Source organism: Haliotis rufescens, unplaced genomic scaffold, assembly GCF_023055435.1.
Source record: "Haliotis rufescens isolate VD_foot unplaced genomic scaffold, xgHalRufe1.0.p SCAF_2, whole genome shotgun sequence".
Taxonomy (NCBI): Eukaryota; Metazoa; Mollusca; class Gastropoda; order Lepetellida; family Haliotidae; genus Haliotis; species Haliotis rufescens.
The window spans coordinates 35154254-35175052 of NW_025963890.1; the positions used below are offsets into that span (position 1 = coordinate 35154254).

Below are 20799 nucleotides of genomic sequence, written 5' to 3' on the forward strand. Positions count from 1 at the left end.
AGCCTGACCACCCAGATCCGCCACTTACCACAAGCATATGGTTGCTGGGGACTTATTCTGTACCCTGAATCCAAACAGGGCGCTCCTCAGACACCTGAAGATGTTAACAACAAGCAACACAGTTTGTTTCACAGTTTGGAATGGCTGTCTCCATCACCTGTGACAACCGACGGTTGGAAAGGGAAACTTGACCGTTTTATAATAATGGACATCCTCGAAAGCCTGGAAATATTGCCAGGGCAGAACCAGCCCTGCGTTAACGAAACACGTTGAAGGTGCAAGGTTGTTCTTTGTATATATAGGCTGCTATACAGTTGGAAAACAACAATAGCTTTGGTCCCTCATAAACATCAGGACGCCTATTGTCCATCCTCTACTGACTAACCATATCCTGTGGTCAGGCTCGCTGACTTGGTTGCTGCATGTCATCGTATCCCAGTTGCGTGGATCGATGCTCATGATATCAATCACTGGATTGTCTGGTGTGTGTGTGTGTGTGTTTGTGTGTGTGTGTGTGTTTGTGTGTGTGTGTGTGTGTGTGTGTGTGTGTGTGTGTGTGTGTGTGTGTGTGTGTGTGTGTGTGTGTGTGTGTGTGTGTGTGTGTGTGTGTGTGTGTGTGTGTGTGTTTGTTTGTTTGTGTGTGTGTTTGTGTCCAGACTGATGCCGATTTCTGTTAGCACACTGAGATACCATTGCTGCAGTTTCACATGAATACTAGTACCCCACTCAGACACAGTATACGGACCAGATAGGGTAAAAACAAGTCCCATCTTTTCACGTCTTTTGGTATGACGCGGCAGGGGATCGAACTCTGGACCTTCCGCTCTCCAGGGGACTCTCTACCACTAGACCACAGAGGCGAACATTATGCCAAAGGAAATTTGTTTTTCCATCATGAGGAACTCAACAGCAAGGAACATTATAAATACAGATAAATAATGTCAAATATATTATCCATGCTTGTGTTGAACCCGTTTGACTTTTCAGACTGATATATTGGTTGAGAAGACTGACACTATTGGTACAAACTCGGAAAATGTTTGTTTTAGTTTTCAGTACATGCAGCCTTCCAGAAAGTACCTGTTCATTTGTTTTAAAGCCATATCCAGCTATATGACATCGGTTCGTAAGTAATCGAGTCTGGACAGGACAATCAAGTGATTGATATCATGAGCATGGATCCACGCCATTGGAATACAATGACATGTATCAACCAAGTCAGTGAGCCTGGTCACCTGACCCTGTTTATCGCCTCTTACCAAAGAAAGGATTACTGAAGGCCAATTCTAACCCACATTTTCATATGCAGTGAATACAACATTTAGCATTTCACTTGATTTTGTTTGTTTAATATTCTTCTTCTTTCATAGTAGATGTTAATATAAGATCTTTGTTTCCAATACTGACAATTTTTCATTCCATCCACGATTACCAGACTGTTAAGCACAGCCAAATGTTCTATTTAGATTATTCAAGAGAGAATGTTAGCAGTGTGCATTATGTATGTGACTATAATCTTATATCTTCTCAAAGGGGGGACTTTTGACTCCCATCTGTCACTGAGGTGGCCTGTTACGACGTAAATTGAAATATCAGGTAAATTGTAATACTTGCAGCAAATTGTAATAATTTTTACGTAATTTGTAATAACAACGTAAATTGTAATAAAATTTGACGTAAATTGTAATACGCAAATTGTAATAAAATTGACGTAAATTGTAATAATCTCAACTTGCGGTAAAATGTAATAACTTTTTACCTAAATTGTAATAACCTTATATCCGGTATCTTCGGGCATGTCTTGTTGAGTTTCAAAGAGCATCAGAATGTATAATAAATTTGTTGATTTAATTATTGCTGAAATATATCTGCTTTGATCAAAATTGAAAGGATGGAAAATCTATAATGAAAAGGGTTTTGTCACTAACGTAAATGATCTCTTTGACCTTATACGAGACAAAATGAAAATTGTATTGGGGACAAGTTCTTGCAACTTAGTAAACCCCTCTCCGCATAAAATATGTACAAATATACAGTTGCAAAATAAATAAATTTGCTTCAGTCATTAAAAGTTAGACTTTCCACATTTACACATCAATATATTTGTGTAAGTTTGTTATGTTATAATTATTCCATTGTGTATATTACTACCTACTTTACGAATTGAAATATGATTCAATTAGCTTAAATATGAACAATTATGATGAAAATCGTCAATATTACAATTAAGTACAAAACACAGAGTATTTCTCAAAAAAATAAGAAAACTAGGTTCATTCTAGTAATTAATCCTCTTCTGGACAACCATAGAAATGAAATTCCAATGCGTTTATATATACATATAATTATACAACAATGTACGATAACGACCTCAATCCTCCCCCACACCCATACTTTAATGACGATTGTACGATAAACCCTGTACCAACCCTGACAAGGATAGGTTCTAGTCATTTAACGCCTTTGACACTAAACTTATAAGGTTATTACAATTTAGGTAAAAAGTTATTACATTTTACCGCAAGTTGAGATTATTACAATTTGCGTATTACAATTTACGTCAAATTTTATTACAATTTACGTTGTTATTACAATTTACGTCAAAATTATTACAATTTGCTGCAAGTATTACAATTTACCTTTTTATTACAATTTACGTCGTATCCTATATTTGTTCTGATAATGATTCTTGGTTTGTCTGCACCATACCATGCATATGGGTTTCACCACACTGGTTCTTCTGAATTAAACTTACAGCTTGTGATATAATACTGTCTAGTGAGGTGTAAACACTAACACACTCACTATGAAACATAATCCATAAAACACTCAAAATTGAATTGATAATTAAAAGTTTTATTTCCAGCCTGGCCACACAGCACACATGTTACAAATCGTATTCCTTGTCAATATCCTCTAGACACACATAAACATGAAGTCAATACATTATAAAAAGACAAAAATAAAATTACAATACTTACAAAAAATGGATGGGATTATCACTGTTAGCACCAGAAACAGTGGTTTGTTTGTGTCCAGGACTGTAGAGAAATGTTTAAGTAAAAGTGCATTCCAAATTTAACTATTGAAATGGTTACCGTCCTTCCCCTAACGACTGACTTTAAATGCATTTCATTAGGCCACAAAAAATATATAATTAGATTACATGTGAGGCAGGAGGCATGTTATGTATTTTTATTTTTTTTAACAAACTGTTCAAGACATCTGTGAACATAAACACTTGTGAATCACATGAAGCATGAATGTTTGGTAGTACTGAGTGCGTGGTGTATTTCATCAAGTAAAGAAAGAAGGCACCCAGATAGTGATTTTCTTTATCTGTAGGTACTTGGGGGCTATAACATGATTGAGGCAGTGAAGGGGGCAACAATAGAAACCTAATGACGTATATTTATTATGGCCTCACTGAAAATAGTTTACAGACTGGACAGGTAGAAAAAATATTCTGTAAACTAAAATTTTAATGTCATCGTTGAACCAATCATTAAAAATAAATTCAAGTAACAAGTGAAACATATTCAAACGACCCGGGTGCTGTTCTGCAAATGAAATCAGCATAGCCTGGTGCTAAAAGAGTGATAATGCTGACAGTTACAAGGACACCCGCTGGTAGGAAGATTTCACACAGATGTATCACGCCTCTGTTCATGGCTTGCAACACTTAATACAAGCCAGGTTATGTACATTAGATACCAACACAACTGGTCAACATGTAGCTGCAGTTTACTATCTCAGTGATGCTCCCTACACACAATTTGGATTTTGACTTGTTGCTACACACCGCTACAGGCGTCCCACTGATCCACACGTGATAGGTTTCAGTAAAGTGCATGTGTCGTGACCTAATGACAAATGCAACATGATTCACTTCGAAGACAATTCAAAATATAAATTGATTACAGGAGCAGCACAGAGATTTGGTCACCATAGCTGGTAAGTACTGACCCCTTCACAGATCAGTCATGGCACAATGACTATCATACATCTATGTTAAAGTATAGGAGATATGTTTGTTGTGTCATCGCAACTGTCTGTGAGAGGGTACAGGACAAAAAACAAATAAGCTATTTCATGAACAGATATATTTGTCATCAATTACAGTATTCTGTTTCCAAAAGAAGACAGATTTCAAGCTTCCAGAAAAAATGACATTTTATGAGTATTGTGTATGCTGCCTTGGTGCACTCAGTCTTTGAAAGGTTTAGCGATCAGGACAATGTTTTCTGGTGTGAGGTGGTGGTCGATGTACTCCCTTAAGTTGCTGTCCATTTGATAATGTTGGAGGTACTTGATGCGTCCGTAGTCTATGAGGCGCTTGCACCGTCGCCCAATTTCTTCTCTCTCAGTCTCACTCAGCTTCAACCCAGACCTGGAAGGAAAGAAACACTCATTACTTGTTCATGACCTGTTAGATATACTTATGACATGTTCATGATCTGTTAGAGACACTCATGACTAGTTCATGACCTGTTAGATATACTCATGACATGTTCATGATCTGTTAGAGACACTCATGACTAGTTCATGACCTGTTGGATATACTTATGACATGTTCATGATCTGTTAGAGACACTCATGACTAGTTCATGACCTGTTGGATATACTTATGACATGTTCATGATCTGTTAGAGACACTCATGACTAGTTCATGACCTTTTAGATATACTTATGACATGTTCATGATCTGTTAGAGACACTCATGACTAGTTCATGACCTGTTAGATATACTCATGACATGTTCATGATCTGTTAGAGACACTCATGACTAGTTCATGACCTGTTAGATATATTCATGACATGTTCATGATCTGTTAGAGACACTCATGACTAGTTCATGACCTGTTAGATATACTGATGACATGTTCATGATCTGTTAGAGACACTCATGACTAGTTCATGACCTGTTAGATATACTGATGACATGTTCATGATCTGTTAGAGACACTCATGACTAGTTCATGACCTGTTAGATATATTCATGACATGTTCATGATCTGTTAGAGACACTCATGACTAGTTCATGACCTGTTAGATATACTGATGACATGTTCATGATCTGTTAGAGACACTCATGACTAGTTCATGACCTGTTAGATATATTCATGACATGTTCATGATCTGTTAGAGACACTCATGACTAGTTCATGACCTGTTAGATATATTGATGACATGTTCATGATCTGTTAGAGACACTCATGACTAGTTCATGACCTGTTAGATATATTCATGACATGTTCATGATCTGTTAGAGACACTCATGACTAGTTCATGACCTGTTAGATATATTGATGACATGTTCATGATCTGTTAGAGACACTCATGACTAGTTCATGATCTGTTAGATATATTCATGACATGTTCATGATCTGTTAGAGACACTCATGACTAGTTCATGATCTGTTAGATATACTTATGACACGTTCATGATCTGTTAGAGACACTCATGACTAGTTCATGACCTGTTAGATATATTCATGACATGTTCATGATCTGTTAGAGACACTCATGACTAGTTCATGACCTGAGTTGTGAGAAGGACCTCAGTTGCCTTGCTTGTCACTGGAGCAGAGGACCCAGTTGTTACAGTGTGGGACCTGGCTGTTGTTCTGGACATTCTGTACCTCTGTACTCGATTACGTTATGGTACTGTCAACCACTGCTCTGCGTGGTCCAGACTGGATTATTTATAGTCTGACTATATGGAATATTGGAGACCAAGGTTTCAAATAACATTTACTCATTCACTTAGGTGAATTAGGACATGTCTTAAATAGGACGCAACAAAGTTGACTGTTAAGTAAGCAACACTTACGTCTGAGCGCTGTTGATGTCTGCTGCCTCAATGTCATGCTCGTCTGCAGTGCTGTCCCCCACATCCTCCTCTGGTCTGTCCTTCTGCTCCGGCTGCTGCTTTATGCCTGGAGGAATACAACAAATGGTAAAACACATTCATAAAACACCTGACTCTTGTGTGGTTTATGTAGCTCTTAGCAATATTATAAAATATGTCAAACATAATCTTTACATTCCCTCTACCCTACACCTACCTGTCTCCCTCCAGCCCTACACCCAGTCACCTACCTGTCTCCCTCCAGCCCTACACCCAGTCACCTACCTGTCTCCCTCCAGCCCTACACCCAGTCACCTACCTGTCTCCCTCCAGCCCTACACCTACCTGTCTCCCTCCAGCCCTACACCCAGTCATCTACCTGTCTCCCTCCAGCCCTACACCCAGTCACCTACCTGTCTTCCTCCAGCCCTACACCCAGTCACCTACCTATCTCCCTCCAGCCCTACACCCAGTCACCTACCTGTCTCCCTCCAGCCCTACACCCAGCCACCTACCTGTCTCCCTCCAGCCCTACACCCAGCCACCTACCTGTCTCCCTCCAGCCCTACACCCAGTCATCTACCTGTCTTCCTCCAGCCCTACACCCAGTCACCTACCTGTCTTCCTCCAGCCCTACACACAGTCACCTACCTGTCTCCCTACAGCCCTACACCCAGCCACCTACCTGTCTCCCTCCAGCCCTACACCCAGCCACCTACCTGTCTCCCTCCAGCTCTACACCTAGTCACCTACCTGTCTCCCTCCAGCCCTACAACCAGCCACCTACCTGTCTCCCTCCAGCCCTACACCCAGCCACCTACCTGTCTCCCTCCAGCCCTACACCCAGTCACCTACCTGTCTCCCTCCAGCCCTACACCCAGCCACCTACCTGCCTCCCTCCAGCCCTTCACACAGTCACCTACCTGTCTTCCTCCAGCCCTACACCCAGTCACCTACCTGTCTCCCTCCAGCCCTACACCCAGTCACCTACCTGTCTTCCCCCAGCCCTACACCCAGCCAACCTGTCTCCCTCCAGCCCAACACCCAGCCACCTACCTGTCTCCCTCCAGCCCTACACCAAGCCACCTACCTGTCTCCCTTTTGAGCCCTACACCCAGCCACCTACCTGTCTCCCTCCAGCCTTACACCCAGTCACCTACCTGCCTTCCCCCACCCCTACACCCAGTCACCTACCTGTCTTCCCCCAGCCCTACACCCAGCCAACCTGTCTCCCTCCAGCCCAACACCCAGCGGCCTACCTGTCTCCCTCCAGCCCTACACCCAGCCACCTACCTGTCTCCCTCCAGCCCTACACACAGTCACCTACCTGTCTCCCTCCAGCCCTACACACAGTCACCTACCTGTCTTCCCCCAGCCCTACACCTAGTCACCTACCTGTCTTCCCCCAACCCTACACCTAGTCACCTACATGCCTTCCCCCAGCCCTACACCCAGCCACCCACCTGTCTCCCTGCAGCCCTACACCCAGTCACCTACCTGTCTCCCTCCAGCCCTACACCCAGCCACCTACCTGTCTCCCTCCAGCCCTACACCCAGCCACCTACCTGTCTTCCTCGAGCCCTACACCCAGCCACCTACCTGTCTCCCTCCAGCCTTACACCCAGTCACCTACCTGTCTCCCTCCAGCCCATCACCCAGCCACCTACCTGTCTTCCCCCAGCCCTACACCCAGTCACCTACCTGTCTCCCTCCAGCCCTACACCCAGCAACCTACCTGTCTCCCTCCAGCCTTACACCCAGCCACCTACCTGTCTCCCTCGAGCCCTACACCCAGCCACCTACCTGTCTCCCTCCAGCCCTACACCCAGTCACCTACCTGTCTCCCTCCAGCCCTACACCCAGTTACCCACCTGCCTTCCCCCAGCCCTACACCCAGTCACCTACCTGTCTTCCCCCACCCCTACACCCAGTCACCTACCTGTCTCCCTCCAGCCCTACACCCAGCCACCTACCTGTCTCCCTCCAGCCCTACACCCAGCCACCTACCTGTCTCCCTCCAGCCCTACACTCAGCCACCTACCTGTCTCCCTCCAGCCCTACACCCAGTCACCTACCTGTCTCCCTCCAGCCCTACAACCAGCACCTACCTGTCTCCCTCCAGCCCTACACCCAGCCACCTACCTGTCTCCCTCCAGCCCTACACCCAGCCACCTACCTGTCTCCCTCCAGCCCTACACCCAGCCACCTACATGTCTCCCTCCAGCCCTTCACACAGTCACCTACCTGTCTTCCTCCAGCCCTACACCCAGTCACCTACCTGCCTTCCCCCAGCCCTACACCCAGTCACCTACCTGTCTTCCCCCAGCCCTACACCCAGCCAACCTGTCTCCCTCCAGCCCAACACCCAGCCACCTACCTGTCTCCCTCCAGCCTTACACCCAGTCACCTACCTGCCTTCCCCCAGCCCTACACCCAGTCACCTACCTGTCTTCCCCCAGCCCTACACCCAGCCAACCTGTCTCCCTCCAGCCCAACACCCAGCGGCCTACCTGTCTCCCTCCAGCCCTACACCCAGCCACCTACCTGTCTCCCTCCAGCCCTACACACAGTCACCTACCTGTCTCCCTCCAGCCCTACACACAGTCACCTACCTGTCTTCCCCAAGCCCTACACCTAGTCACCTACCTGTCTTCCCCCAACCCTACACCTAGTCACCTACATGCCTTCCCCCAGCCCTACACCCAGTCACCTTCCTGTCTCCCTCCAGCCCTACACCCAGCCACCCACCTGTCTCCCTCCAGCCCTACACCCAGCCACCTACCTGTCTCCCTCCAGACCTACACCCAGCCACCTACCTGTCTTCCTCGGGCCCTACACCCAGCCACCTACCTGTCTCCCTCCAGCCTTACACCCAGCCACCTACCTGTCTTCCTCCAGCCCTACACCCAGTCACCTACCTGTCTTCCCCCAGCCCTACACCCAGCCACCTACCTGTCTTCCTCCAGCCCTACACCCAGTCACCTACCTGTCTTCCCCCAGCCCTACACCCAGTCACCTACCTGTCTTCCCCCAGCCCTACACCCAGTCACCTACCTGTCTCCCTCCAGCCCTACACCCAGCCACCTACCTGTCTCCCTCCAGCCCTACACCCAGTCACCTACCTGTCTCCCTCCAGCCCTACACCCAGTCACCTACCTGTCTCCCTCCAGCCCTACTACCAGCCACCTACCTGTCTCCCTCCAGCCCTACACCCAGCCACCTACCTGTCTCCCTCCAGCCCTACACCCAGCCACCTACCTGTCTCCCTCCAGCCCTACACCCAGCCACCTACATGTCTCCCTCCAGCCCTTCACACAGTCACCTACCTGTCTTCCTCCAGCCCTACACCCAGTCACCTACCTGTCTCCCTCCAGCCCTACACCCAGCCACCTACCTGTCTCCCTCCAGCCCTACACCCAGTCACCTACCTGTCTCCCTCCAGCCCTACACCCAGTCACCTACCTGTCTCCCTCCAGCCCAACACCCAGCCACCTACCTGTCTCCCTCCAGCCCATCACCCAGTCACCTACCTGTCTTCCTCCAGCCCTTCCAGGTACAGGTGGCCCAGCTGCTCATGCTGCTGAGGAGCTGGAAGTCTCGGGCTGATATCCCACAGTGCTTCATGAACTCCTTGCCAACATATGCCTTCCAGGTACATCGGTGGTGGCAGCACAGCGCTATCACTACACCCGAGGGCAGCCTAGGAAGGAGGGAACATGTTTAATTACTTTTCACATTAGTTATAATTTTTATTTGTCTTAGAGTATACAGTGAGTAAAACATATTACATGAATTTGAATCCATGCATTTATAAGACAAAAGTAGCAATAATGGCCTCCAAGCAGCCTTCAGCAACCATTTTATCATCCTCATAAATTGTTCAAATATAAGTTGCCCTGGCAGTAAGGGAACACCACAGTCTGCTCTATCATTGCAGCCGCTCAGGTATAAATTATTATTTTTTTATTACAAGTCCGCAAAAATCATCTGCTACAGAATTGTCATCTTAATAATGGTGAACGTGGTAGCCCACAAGGAAATGTCACTAGTCCCTCCTGGCTAATGTTAATTTGAACCCTGTCATCCTTTAGACAATCAAGCTTGGGACCATCTTCCCGAGGCAAGGGAGTTAACTGACCTTAAAAGTCCAGTTTCCCCCCTGGAATTTCTTGGCTCTATCGTAGCGCCACCAGTGGCTATTACAAGTTATGTCCCTTCTAAGCCTCTCCTATAGACCAATAAGATTCCACCTCTCGTATCACTTGCATTTGCTTCAAACATAACAGTGGCTCCCAGTCAAGACGATCTGATCGATAATCAAGGTCTATATTGTAATAAAATGGATCTTACATCACAAAATGCATCAAATCACGCGAGCACCTTGATTAAAAACATGGAAAGATTTGGAAAATATCTGTTGACAGGGAGTTGGCGGTGCACATGCTTTGCAAATCCTGCAATCGACCGAAATCAGCACAACAGTTTACGTTACCGGATTTCTATTTCGTTGCGTGATTTTGATTGGACTATGCATAGACTCTTTAGTCCAGCCAAAATGTAACTCCATAATACCAGCCTAGTTTGTCAAGGGTGGAAATTGGACTTATATAGTCAGTTAACTCTCTTGCCTCGGGAAGATGGCTTGGGACAGAGAAACACATGGATGATGAGCACTACCCATGCAGTCGGGGTCCAATGTTTGTTGTTTAACGCCTCACTCAGCAATATGCCAGCTATATGACAGTGGTCTCTAAATAATCTAGTCTGGACCAGACAGTCTAGTGATTGACACCGTGAGCATAGATCTACGCAAGGCCAACCTGGGTTGCTGAAGACCTATTCTAACCCGGATCTTCATGGGTCTCTGGGTTCAATGACACCATCATGTCACATGGGGTACTGGGGACATCCCTATGGAGGTTGCCAGGGAACAAAATGATAGTGTACTTGTAAGGAAAGTAGGAAGTCTTGAAAAATAGAAGAAAATAATGGGCATTACTTCTACAGGGCAACACCAACAATGATTGAGTGAGTATGCAGTATTCCAGCAATATCACGGCAGGGGACACCAGAAATTGGCTTCACACATTGTACCAATGTCGGGAATCGAACCCGGGTCTTCGGCGTGACGAGCGAACGCATTAACCACTGGGCTACCTGACAGCCCCAACACAAACAGTGTGATTAGTGACTACCTGTGTTTATGTTCTGTTCTGGGCTTCTTGGAAGGAGATTGTTCACAGGTTTGGTTGTCATCTGACTTGGGAAGTGTCTCAAGTAGACATCTCAGTGCTAGATCTAGCAAAGTGGTGAAAAACAATCCTTTTGAACCATAAGATTGAAAAGATAAACAAAAATTAATTAGTTGACAAAATCTTATTATTCATTAAACATAGCTGTGTAAAGACTGATATGACTGGCTACCTTTATATAAATATTTTTGCGACAATACAAATATATCAAATTTGGCATTTCCATCAGAACTTCACAACATTCAGTCCCTGTGGCCTAAATCAGATGTTTACAGCAATGCAATACCTCGTGAAGATCTGATCTGATGCCATATCCATAGAAAGTCGTGTAAGGTCAACCCTGAGTGAATATTCACTGTCCAATAAAATGAAGGAAGCGTGGGTTCTTGAGCCAATCATATGTCTTCTTTCTGATTGATTTATTGGCTGATTTTAAAGCAACTCATCTTCATTTCTTTACCACTTTGATGACATTTTGAGGTAAAAAATAGATAACCCACACACAACATATATATTCCTTCGGGGGACTGATTGGGTGTAGAGTGCTCATGGCCCTCAGAACCAACAGGGGGTAGAACATGTTTGGCAACAATTCAATGGTGTGGCCTTTATCCTTTACAACAGAAATGGTGGTCAGATTGCCTGGACGGTTCACCTGATCAGATCTTCAAGCAGAGAGGAATATATCGTATGAGAGTGGAAGACGTGATATTACTGCAATTAGTACCTGTGGCTGCACCACACAAGTGTTTTCCCATCGCAACCACTGGACGGTGGTCATCTGCTGATATTGTGTTATACTTCCCTGAAACAAAGAATCAAGACGACATGGTAAAAACGTACATTTATTCAATTTAATTCACTAGTGATATGCATACAGTGTGCAACCACTGAATTACCTCCCTTTGTATATCTTTTAATTGGAAATGCAGGTGGTTACAGATACAGAGGAAAGATGAAACACTAAACTCAATGAACTGTTATTTATTTACTGGTATGTGATTCACAAATGCTTTTGATTCTTGATGTTTCATCAAAATCGATGTTGATGCAATGAAGCACATATTCCTTAGAGTGGTTAATGTTAATGTTTCAGCTTCCACCGCCACTACTGATCATCAGCAGTAACACATCCACATACTTCCTGTAGAAACCCCAACAAGATATCAAACAACATGACGCACCCAGATTTAAGTGTTCAATGTCTATCCTGAGCCTCTCAAACTTTGGTCCCTGTTCTTCTCGGTGCTGGTTGTCAAGCTGAAATAGTATTTGGAATATTATGTGACAACTTTCTATTTTCTGTTACAGATTAAACTAAACCAAAGCAGAAAATAAAATAAAAATAGTTTTATTGTTTATTAATATTTATTTAATGTGCTCATCTTTGAAGGATCAGTAAAACTATGAACTATTAACTTTCTTAATAATAATTAATTAAATGCATTGTCAGGTAGTCTCTCGTCTCCGCAATCCCCCTTAAAAAAGTAAAATAAAACCTTCTCTTATATATACATATTACTGTAAAAATACTAAATGTCCTGCACTCATAATTAATCATTTTTTCCAACTAAACAAACCTAACCAAACAACTTAATAATATTCATGTCTCAAAACATTTAAATATTGAGATACCCAAATGTATATTAGCTTATTTTGAGTGCCAACACCTCCATGTCCTTACTTTGTATCGTATCGTGCCTCTGTCCACCAAGACGAAGGAAACTTTATCACACTTCTCCACCGCTCGCTGGACCCAGTGAGACAGCTGACCTGTACGAGGGACATCACACATTGGGGGAACATTTCTACTTCAACAATAACGTAATAAAAAAGACATTTTATTCAAAAAAGGTTTTTGAGAAGATTACAATCCCCTAGTGATCAGTGATCCTATGTGACAAGGCTACACAATGATCCTTTCCAGGAGTAAGATGACGATTAAACCACCTTGCCACCAACCAAACTTAAGGACATTATAAAGCCTTTTCAAAGCAATGGTCACACTTTTCAGGAAGTAAGACCCACAAATTTATTTCAAAACAGATATATTAAGACATTCTTTATTTTATTGTCAAAATGCACATCCAACTAAACTATTAAAATCTAAGTCGAATCAGTGTTTCTATTTGATTTATCAATCAAGTATTGGACTTACTTTTGCGACATGACATCAGAAATTAATAGTGGAAAAACAATAATAAAACATCTAATTTACGGCAGAGTTAACAATGATAGTCAAATTAAATGTGAACATGTACAAGACATATTATCAATTTTTTTTTAAAAGCTGATTCAATGTTATGTCCTTTTCAAGCCCAGATTCAAGGCACTTTCAAGCCTGTCTATGGTAGTGTTGGGTATTTAAGGGTCAGGACTGAAAACAGAAACCCTGCCCTGTACCATGCACGGACCTGACAACATACCTTTCCCTGCACCCATCTCCACAAAGCAGACGCCATCTTTCAGCAGCTGCAGCTTGTCTAGGTGGCCGACCAGCGAGGCCTGCAATAACCATGGTCACGTATCTCACCAACACTTCACATTATCTAAGATTATTTCAGTGGGAAAGCTACTATCACATGAGCTGTGTGTCACTGCAGGAAACAACAAGATGCTAACATATCTGACTCAAATACTTGATTTTCTTCCTGTAGACAGTTTAGAAGCGTCTTCATGCACAGAATTAACGGATCTCCAACAATGACAGTTGGTGAGATCAATTAAACTTGTGATTTTTATTTCTCACCCTTATAAGTTATGACAAATATAAACCGTTGGTGTTGTAAGATAATAACTAATCAGATGCAGATCATCAACCCGCTGAAGGGGTTGTTGTCAACACGGGTACTACAGATATGTACCCCTGGTACGTTTTTGTATACAGAAATGTACCCTAGCCAAAATCAGAATACAGAAAGGTACCCTAGGGTGAGTCCATTCTGCCACAGGCTGTATTGCGCAATGCGCTGAACCGGCTCCTTGAACGCTTTACAACACGTCCTTCATCCCAAACTGCAGTACAATTCTACATGGCAGTACACGCTGTATATTTTTATTTTTCTCTTGGCATTTCCTTTCCATAAATGGATCAGAACTGTCATGTTGTATGAGATGCATTCCAGTGTGCTATATAAAAAGTGAGCAATCACGGTGATGTACATACATTACTCTAATATTTCACAATGCACAGCATTCTCCTACGTGCACTCATCATTCGGCGAACCAGAACTACAGCATGACCCGGTTTCGTTTTTGGGTTGAGGAATAAGGACCCGTCTGCCGTTAAGGGTACCAGGTACCTTTCTGTATTCTGATTTTGGTACCTGGGGTACATATCTGTAGTACCCGTGCCGACAACATCCCCTTCATCCATAATCCCTGGCCACTGTAAACACCAAATAAAACAAAAACACATCCTAGACAGAAATGAATACTTGTTACTGTGGAAATAGTAAACATTCACATAAAAAAGGCAAAATCATATACAACTGCTTGAGTTCAAAGTGACAATGAAGGGTCATTGTCAACGCTGATCAGTTCCACATGGAAGTAGTTTCATCCAGAACAAATATTGCCAGTGTAAATGTATCATGGAAAAGGTTTCCTAGGGAAAACAGTCCCAGGGCTAAATTCCCCTAGAGAAAAATGGTACAAAGACACAATTTCACTACAGGGACAGGTACTCTTTGACATCATTGTCATGCCACTGAAGTCTGGGTAGAGTTACCTGCCCTTGCCCAAAGCTGTACTGAAACTTACATGCACATTACGGCTGGGATGGGTAACTCGGGTACTCGGGCCGGGGGCGGCTCCTGAGTAGGATGCGGGTACCTACATGACTACCCGGACCCGTTGTTAGTCATGTGATATACTAGTATTGTTTAATGACAAAAATTATCTAGAACTCCATGGTTACAATACAAGTCAATAATATTGGCGTTTTTTTCTGATAATGCACGCGTAGCTTCTGACTTTTATATGTTTGGGTAAAGATAAACCTTCAGTCAACTTCAGTGTATGCATGACCAGATCGTGTTATACATGTACCTAAAGACTCTTGCCAAAGCTCCGTTCGAACAATACTCAATCAGGCATTTTGTACCCATGTCTTGAGACATACAGTCCTAATGCACATTGTGTGTGTTACCTGCTGTTTGCGATGTCTCAGTGCCGGTGTGCCATATGAAGGATTCTCCAACTCTTCCCTCAGACAACTGTGGCTGAGGATGTCTGTCTTGATGTCTTGTATGTGTTCTGTCAGGGGACATAATTCATCTCAATAACATTCTATTGGTTATATATTCAAGGTAACATTGAAGTAAACATTAAATTAAAGTACTCTATTTAGTCTATGACAGATTGGGCTTTATGTTTAGGTCATTTGTTATCAGTGCTGAGAAAACGTAATCTGTAATATTTTTTCATGAGAAGTTTACGTTTTCCATTGGATAGGTGGCCTGTCCCATAAATGTGAAGCCAGTGTTAATTAGTGTATAAATGACACATTTATCCATTCATATGTTTTTCACAAGACTGTTTTCTTGAAATGATATAAACACTGACGGACAACTTCCACATTTGGGGTGGTAGGGTAGCCTAGTGGTTAAAGCATTCATTCGTCATGCCGAAGACCCAGGTTCGATTCCCCACATGGGTACAATGTGTGAAGCCCGTTTGAGTATTGCTTAAAGCAGCATAAAACCATACTCACTCACTCACTCACTCACTTTTACATTCCTGGGGAAACCCCAGGGAATCCTGTAGCAAGAGTACATATGTTGTCTGATCATTTAGACACCTTGGTCTTTGAACTCAGCATTTTATCCCACACTGGAAAAATTCAGACTGTTTGTCTGCATGCCTGTGATTAAAGATCGTCACTACGACCCCTCCTAGTGAACAAAACAAAGAAAGGCACACCCAAACTATTGACTCCATCTGTGCCGAGACTGACAGTGACAGTCAACATTATTCTACAGCAATCTAGGAATTTACTGCAGTCTCTGTTCGACACTTTGCTATAATCACTTTGGAATGATCAACCCATTGATGAATGAGGTTTATACTGTCTCATCTACATTTCTAGACAAAATTCAACATAGTTGGAAATCAACAATCAGAATTTGACAGAAAGTGTTCAGCTGCGTATATGTATTACCGTTGTATAATTTATTCACTCTGTCGATGAGAATTTGCAGTTCCTCATCCTTCACAGTACACACAGTCACCTGCAATAAACAAACCACGCTCTGATTGAAACATTACTAGAACCAGTGTTTGAGATGGCAAGCTGGCCAGGCTGCCATCAGGACCCACAGACTATAGAACCTGCAGGCTCTGGTTAAAATCTTCAGGCCATCATTTAAACAAAAAATGCAGCTTATTGTGACAAATAAATTGACACACAAATTTATTCCAGGACACAAGAACCCCCACAAATTTGAAACTACAGCCCCGACATGAGATCTACCTGCCACAGGCCCACGGGCAGGCACTTATTGCGAACACTGAGTTGAATGTAGTCCTCGACAATGGTGAACCCTATGATTGATGTCTTCATGAATTAAACACAATTTTCAGACACAATGACAGTTTCAACAGATCTTAAGACCTTGTCACATACATGACATGGGCCTAAATATATCATCAACCATCATTTTATTTGAGGGGGATACGTTTTTAGAAAATATCTCAAATTAATTCATTAAAATGGAAAACTAAACTTTAGAACTTTTTATCCACATCGCCAGTGAAAAAAAGCCAAATCAGAATATTTTGAGAACATCTAGAGGTGTTCAATTAGTATGCCCAACTTGCCCGACCTGTGAAAATAAGATTTACTTGCCCTTGGGCAAGTATGAAAATCGGCAGTATTAACTTTGAAACTTAGAAGATGCATTGTGTGTTTTTCAACTGCAGATGAACTGACTAGATATTTTTCTATTCTGCACATCTTCCATTAGCTGTTGCTACAGTAATAAACTATTTTTTGTCAAAATGAAACTTTATCTCAGGAGTAGTATAAGTAATGACAGTTTAACGGGCATGGAGAATGTACTTGTAAGTTTATGTGCCCTTGGGCAAGTAGGAAGATTTGGTATTTGAACACCCCTGACATCAAAATAACAGATGCTGATATTGGATATGTACCTTTTGACCCACACTGGTGGTTTCATGTTCATAAACACATCAAACGTTTTATAACACTGGCATAGAGTTCCAGCAAAATGGCCCACAGCAGTCCGCTAAGCAGTAACTATATCTTTGTGACAACATCAAGGAGTTGAGTACAAATTTGCAGGAATAAATGCTTTCTGTCAAAAGTGGCAAAACAATTTAATTTAAAAAAATGTTATCAGAAGGCCTAGAAAAAAAGAAGAAGAAGAATATGAACAAACCTTGGGTTGAGGGGCAGCATCTCCGTCATCATTGCCGGCGTTGATGCCCTGCTGGTGGTAGCCCTGGCAACCAGGACAGAAGACAACAGCATCAGCAGACAACCAGGAGGAGATAAACCTAACCACGAAATTTGAGGTGGTCTCACTGTAGAATTGACACCTCTTCTTTGGCATTCGGAACCAAGCACTAAAAGTAGCTTTATCGCTTAAATATTACATACATCAATTATTAGATTATCATCCCTGCCAACCTCATGACCAAACATTGTCTTATTGCCCCCAAATACATATTGATGAAAAAATAACCTGCTGTTTGTTTTCCCATGTGTGCACTTGAATGACACCATGTATCAGTGTTTAACATACGCACCTGTCCGAGATGATGTATTTTGCTGACGGACGGTCAGTTTTGAAAAGTTGCACGCCCTATATTCGGGGGTTAGAGTTACTAAGTTAACAATCCACCAGTTTATTGTTATTTTCTGAGAATAAACATTAAACAATACTATTCTTATGTTTACACTTTTGTTGTGACAAACTTTGATGTGGTGAACTTATGTTTGTCTCAAAGTAAAAGCTTGGTCCCTGCATATTCCTTCTTTATTCATCATTTTCTGTTGTGTAGAACTTTGAATAACTCAAAGTACTTACGTAGGTCCCTTCAACTTTGACACTGTGGTGTTTGTCTGTACCACTATAAGTGTCATGTTAATGATCAATTTTGGGCTATTCAAACATGTGGTTGACAGCATGAACAACTATCCACACTGTTGGAGTACACTGACATACAATCAGTCAGGTCATTCAACCTCCTGATTAAAAATAGTCAGCATTTATGACAAGCAGTGGGTACCAGGGATCTACTGCCCTGGAATCCCTGGAAAGTGCATAATCAGAACAAGAAGCATATAGATATTAGGGCTGGGACAGGTCCAAATTTACTACCCGGGTACCCACACCCCTATTACCCGATCCTACCCGGGTACCCACTGTTGGTGTGATAGATAGGTGCAAGATGTCCAATTGATAATAGTTTGACAGTAGCCCTGGCAGAATGTTTTTAGATATATGTATAAAACGATGTGATCATGCATACACTGAAGTTGACTGAAGTTTTAGCTTTGTTCAAACATATTTAAGTCAGAAGGAACGTGTTCATAGTCATGAAGAAATGCGAACATTAGATATTTAAAATTGTCGTGTAACCATGTAGTTATATAGTGGATTTTTGTCATGAAACAACATATCACGTGACTAACCACGGGTCCGGGTAGTCCTGTGGGTACCCAGGTCCTACTCAGTACCCACCCGACCCGGGTACCCAAGTTACCCGTCCCAGCCCAAATAGATATGCTTGTAAATATATCAGGACGTCATTCACCTCAACAGCATTCTTTGTTACACTTTTGTTACATTTCTTTAAGTGTTTCTCCAGACTGTCTTCATAACAGGTGCTGAAACGGAGAGAAAATGAGGTTTCAACTTCATCCATTCTTTCAATGCTACCAAAGTGTACATTTTTATCATGATGATGGTTTTGACATCCTCTGTACAACAGAGACCATATAAACATAATAACCTAACTATCAATATGGTTGCTCTGAACATGCTGAACAAGAAAAACATGTTAACTGTTATTTGTTCTACTAGCTGGTTACAATGATCAGCTGATAATTTTGAAATTGAAAAACTTACTGTTTTGGATCCAGAGGACATGGTATTCTTTTTCTTTCCAGTTGAACCTGCAAAAAACAAAGCACACTTTACCAGCAGGCCATGTCAGTGTGTCCAATCAGGAAAGTTATAACATATACTGCCAGGCTGGATCTGGTGAAACAATATTTTATGTCACAAAATAAGAAATATGAATTGGTATTTGAAAAGGAAACTTGCCAAAAATGTTTGACAATTTGATGTACAGCATTCATGATTTGAATCACCTATCAATTCATTTGATTGGCATTTTTAAAAGTTGGTAAGTAACAGTAAAGACAAGATATTTTATGGATGGCAACTTCTTTATTCAGTTATGATGCGATGTTTTCGTATAGATCCATATACCATTGTCAAGCATTAAGAGTGAGTGAGTGAGTGAGTGAGTATGTTTTTATGCTGCTTTAAGCAATATTCCATCACTATCACAGCGGGAGACATCAGAAATGGGCTTCACACATTGTACCCATCTGGGAATTTGAACCTGGGCCTTCAGTGTGACAAGCAAACACTTTATCCACTAGGCTACCCCATCGCCCCAAACAAGTAAGACAGCAGCACAGTACAGACTTATATACATCTTATAAGGATTTAAGAAGAACAACCTAAGGATGTACACGAAAGGGATTAACATCAACAAAGGATAATGGTTGAATGATACAGTGACAACAGAAAGAAGCCAACTGAACATGATGGGGAACAGAAATCATATTCAATGTATTCAGTAATGTATTCCTATACATTTTCAATGTATTTGTATTCAATACATTATTGCACAGAAAGGAGTGTTTGTATTTGTATTCATACAGTAACCAAGTTTTCGAGAGACTAGGCATGGGACAATTGATAGTTATTGCAAATTGGGTTCAAGCACCTCTATATTTGTCTGCTGACTCATGTTCTTAGATGAATTTTAATCTAGCAATTAAATGATAACACAATATTCGAAATCTAAAAAGAAAAAAACATATGGAAAACTGAAATGGCTTCCTTGTTTATCTGATACAGTCAACGTTCAGCAAATGTCACGAATGATGTGACCGTTAAAATGCTTTATGTTTCACCCTAGTAAGTAGTTTATTCACTGCTTAACATAATCATTAGGGCGAGTATTCTGAACACATCCTCCGTTTGCCTGTGTCTGCTGAACTTTCATTTCCTTACCCCCATTACACAGGCGTGCTCAGCACAGTATTTTTGTCCTGTGTTTGGTCTAAATTTGCAGAATCGCCTCTTCTTCGGTAAGAAAAATGCACAACATCCATCTGGAGGTATACTGTCCATACTGTCAAGCTTCTTAACTTCCATAATCAAGCTCAAAATATTTGACCTTAGTGAAAATCTACTTGAGGGAAATCCCTTTGGAATATCCGGAAGTAAACAAGAACAGTGGAAATGAGTTCCGCAGCAACTGTCATTCATCCTTGTAATTCGCTATGTATATCAAAATAAGCATTGGTGTCGTTATCGAAAATATTTTCTATAATCAATATTTTTACCGATACCGCTATACAAGTATGGAGTAGAGGAGTACGATCAAATTAATGTATTTGACGTGATATTTCAATGATAATTTACTGCG

The 20799-nt window shown here is 42.2% G+C and overlaps 1 protein-coding gene across 2 annotated transcripts; it reads right to left on the reverse strand.

The window, feature by feature from the left end:
* Positions 1 to 2835: 2835 nt before the first annotated feature.
* On the reverse strand, positions 2836 to 20610 carry LOC124113076 (tRNA:m(4)X modification enzyme TRM13 homolog). 2 transcript variants are annotated; one of them, XM_046473322.2, is made up of 14 exons: positions 20382 to 20610; positions 19200 to 19246; positions 18886 to 18958; positions 17505 to 17567; positions 16265 to 16334; positions 15254 to 15360; positions 13530 to 13608; positions 12788 to 12876; positions 12288 to 12363; positions 11831 to 11908; positions 11047 to 11149; positions 9382 to 9551; positions 5834 to 5939; positions 2836 to 4390 (listed from the first exon to the last, which is right to left on the reverse strand). In XM_046473322.2, the coding sequence occupies exons 1-14, from the start codon at positions 20523 to 20525 to the stop codon at positions 4207 to 4209; spliced, it is 1389 nt and encodes a 462-aa protein (XP_046329278.1). In that variant the 5' UTR covers positions 20526 to 20610; the 3' UTR covers positions 2836 to 4206. The 2 variants fall into 2 exon arrangements, with proteins under 2 accessions (XP_046329278.1, XP_046329279.1); XM_046473323.2 differs by lacking the exons at positions 15254 to 15360; positions 16265 to 16334; positions 17505 to 17567.
* Positions 20611 to 20799: the final 189 nt, after the last annotated feature.